This window comes from Protobothrops mucrosquamatus, unplaced genomic scaffold, assembly GCF_001527695.2.
Source record: "Protobothrops mucrosquamatus isolate PMUCROS unplaced genomic scaffold, P.Mucros_1.0 scaffold2928, whole genome shotgun sequence".
Classification (NCBI taxonomy): domain Eukaryota; kingdom Metazoa; phylum Chordata; class Lepidosauria; order Squamata; family Viperidae; genus Protobothrops; species Protobothrops mucrosquamatus.
The window spans coordinates 333,727-336,863 of NW_015388953.1; the positions used below are offsets into that span (position 1 = coordinate 333,727).

At 34.9% G+C, this 3,137-nt stretch overlaps 1 protein-coding gene across 1 annotated transcript in view; it reads left to right on the forward strand.

Moving 5' to 3' along the window:
• Nucleotides 1–3,137, forward strand: part of LOC107296665 (olfactory receptor 4S2-like) — a 22,394-nt gene that overhangs the window by 9,926 nt on the left and 9,331 nt on the right. Inside the window, exon 2 of the mRNA XM_015826012.1 lies at nt 122–240. Coding sequence (XP_015681498.1) covers nt 122–240 — 119 coding nt within the window. The remainder of the gene's footprint in view (nt 1–121; nt 241–3,137) is intronic.

A 3,137-nucleotide genomic window follows, 5' to 3' on the forward strand; every position in this document is an offset into this window, starting at 1 on the left:
AAAAGAGATCTTTAAACAAACTACCAGTACTTATCTGAAAGTAAGTTTAGCTTTTTGCTTGGGTCTTCTCCTCCCTGCCCTTCACTTTGTTCCTGGGCTCTTATTATTCTTGTTTATTATTTTCTATTAGTCTCTGACTTAGTATTTCTGTCAAACTCTGCAAAAATAATAATATTGGGCTCCACCATTCACTTCCCTAAGGATTCTAGCAATGGACAAGTTTCATACATAATGACTAAAGTAATGACATTTTCCAGAACAAGACGTTTTTTTAAAAATACTGTTTTCTGAGAACATTCAAAGAAAGTTAACAATTTAAGGGACATTATACCCATCCCATTGGCACTTAATTTATTAGTCATTATATAAATAGGGGAGACATTTCCTTGCAGCGGAAGAATACTGGCAAACTGCTGTTTTTGAAGGAAGTGATACAGGCAAATATTTAAAGTATAACTTCGAGATCATGAGAAATTTTCAGCTATTGTTCATCCAGTACCATAGAATATAGAGCTTTCTCTAAGCCTCCATACTTTTATGTGCTCTTTGCTTTTCAACAATCATATCAGAGAGAGGGCATCAAGAACTAAATCATAAATGTGGAATGCTATTCTGGAATGCATTAAAATACATTGTATCTTGATGTAGGTATCAATTACTTCCTTCCTTTTTAAAACAAAAATAAACTTTCATCACCAGGATGATCCAATTGCCAATCAATCTGCAAATGCCAATCAAAAAGCAGCTTGAAGAGATGCAGACAAGATGCAGACAAGAGGCAAAATGGTTGCCTGGATGCTGTGCTGCCACAGAATTTGTGAGGAAGAGGCTGAATAAATGGAGCCCAAGCCCAATAAAGAAGCAAAGTAAGACAGTTCTGAAGAGAAGAAGCAATGAGAAAGTAGGCAGCAGCTGAGGAAAACTGGGGGGGGGGAGAGAGGGATTTGTTTCCTACCCTTAGACTAGTAGTGAAAGGGAAAGGTTCTGTATTTGTTTTTGTTTTTTTTGTAAGGACTTGGATTACAGGTATGGGTGAATCCTTGAAATTGGATTGTCTTGTGACTCTGAAAGACTAAAGATTGTGGGAGTAGAGTTTTAGATAATGTGACAGCTGATTTCTGGCATTACTCCCACCAAATTCCAGTATTCCTCCACCTTCTTGCTCCATCTCATTTAACTACTTTCTGTGTTTCTTCCCAGGTACATATTTTTGCAGATTTCCATTAACACTTACTTGTATAGACCAGGTTTTTACATTTTGGTCAGAAGATGCGTTAAAGCCAGTTTTCTATGGGGTCAATTCCACAGCATGCAGCAATGTTTAAAGACATATTGTTATGAGGACAAAAGTACTGCCACAAATGTTGGCCATGATAGTTCAGGCACAATTTTGCCTATATAAAACTGGATAATTATCCCATCCACATAGTATTGGCTTTTAATTCTTAGGTTAGCAGCGTGCTTTAATATCTAAAAGTCATTATTTCTCAATAAAGATTAAGCCTTTCCCAATTTTGGTACTCTTCAGATAATGATGGACACTTTGGTCTTACACATATATCTGGAGGTTGAAGAAGACTGCTATAAGACTTCACTTCAAATGGATGCTAATTAACTACTGCAAAATAAATTGGAATGAGTTGTATGTTTAAAAAGTTCATATTTAGCATTTATTTTCTATTGGGAAAGATTGAAATACTTCTGGGAGATTGTTAACTGGATCAGTGATGTAATGACGTAACCCATTTAAACATTTCATTTTATAGTTCTTAATAAGGCAAGAGAAATAACCTGTAAAAGCTGCTCTTTACAGTGGAGAGAGAGAAAGAGGATATGCCTTTGGTTTCAATTGGGGTTTTCTTATACAGTGGGCAGCTGAAGAAAAGATGCTGTGGCTGACAGAATTGGGAATGATGTAGATAGGCAGAATTGCAAAGTGTTCAAAACCCTATTTATTGAAGAGCTTCATAGAAACTCTTCTGGTAGCTCAAGAGAGAGAGAATAAGGGTGAGGGTATCTTTGGTAGAGCTGGAAGATCCTGTAGACTAGAGATACCTCAACCAATCAGGTAATAATGGAGATTATTGGTATCTTTTTTAATGTGCTGCATTCAGATTATGCTGTTAACCAATTTTCAATGCTTTGAAAACAAGCTGGTTATATATAACATTTTTATAGTTTTTGATATTCTTATACCATCTATAACACAAATGCTGTTTGTGTTCCCATCTGAGCTCTGTTTGTTTAACTGATTAGAATAATTGGAGTTTGATTTTATAGTAGTAGAACAAGTTCATTTAAGTTGAAGAGCCTAACTGCATGTATGCCAACATTTAAACTTCCACTGCCTTACAAATAGGGTACATAGGACTGTATTTATAGAAAGCCAGATGACTGCTAGCTAGTAACAACTTTAATGCCATTTAATGCTTGTCTAAATGTTTACATCTCAGTCACAGTATGCTTTACTGCTTCATTTAAGCCAGTGGGCATCAAACTGCAGTCTTAATTATTCGGACTTAGTCCAATTGGAAAGAACAAAAAGAGCAGCAAGAGATGGCATTCCAATATTCAAGAGCCTTCCTATTTAGCAGTACTGTATATTACAACTAAATTCTCTGTAACAAAGGCTGAAAAATGTATTCTTTGTTATCTATGAAATGAGCAGATTTTTGACAGGGTTGTTTGTATGACTGAATGAAACCACGATTGTTTGAATAAACATTGAAAAAAATGCATATGGCTTTACAAATTTCTCTTTTGACTTTACAAGTCACATTGTATAGTTGGAAACTTTTTCCTCCCAAGAAACGTTTCTCCAATGTCTTATGATATTGCTGTGCTTCAGTACTTCTAAAGTGACTTCCGTGATTTGCTGAATACATATTAATTTTCTGACAACTATTTATCTTCATTAAATTTTAGGATAAACATTCCTTGCATGTGAAGGAATCAGGAGTTGAGAACATCCAATTCAAGATTTTTTTTCAATCTGCATTGGTATGTATACATTTTTTTGTAAAAAAACCCCCAAACCCTAAACCTTTAATCGACAGTGTTCCTAATTTTAAATCATATGCTAAATAAATGCGTTATCTAGCTTTGAGAATATGGAGAAGCAAAATAATATATCTGAA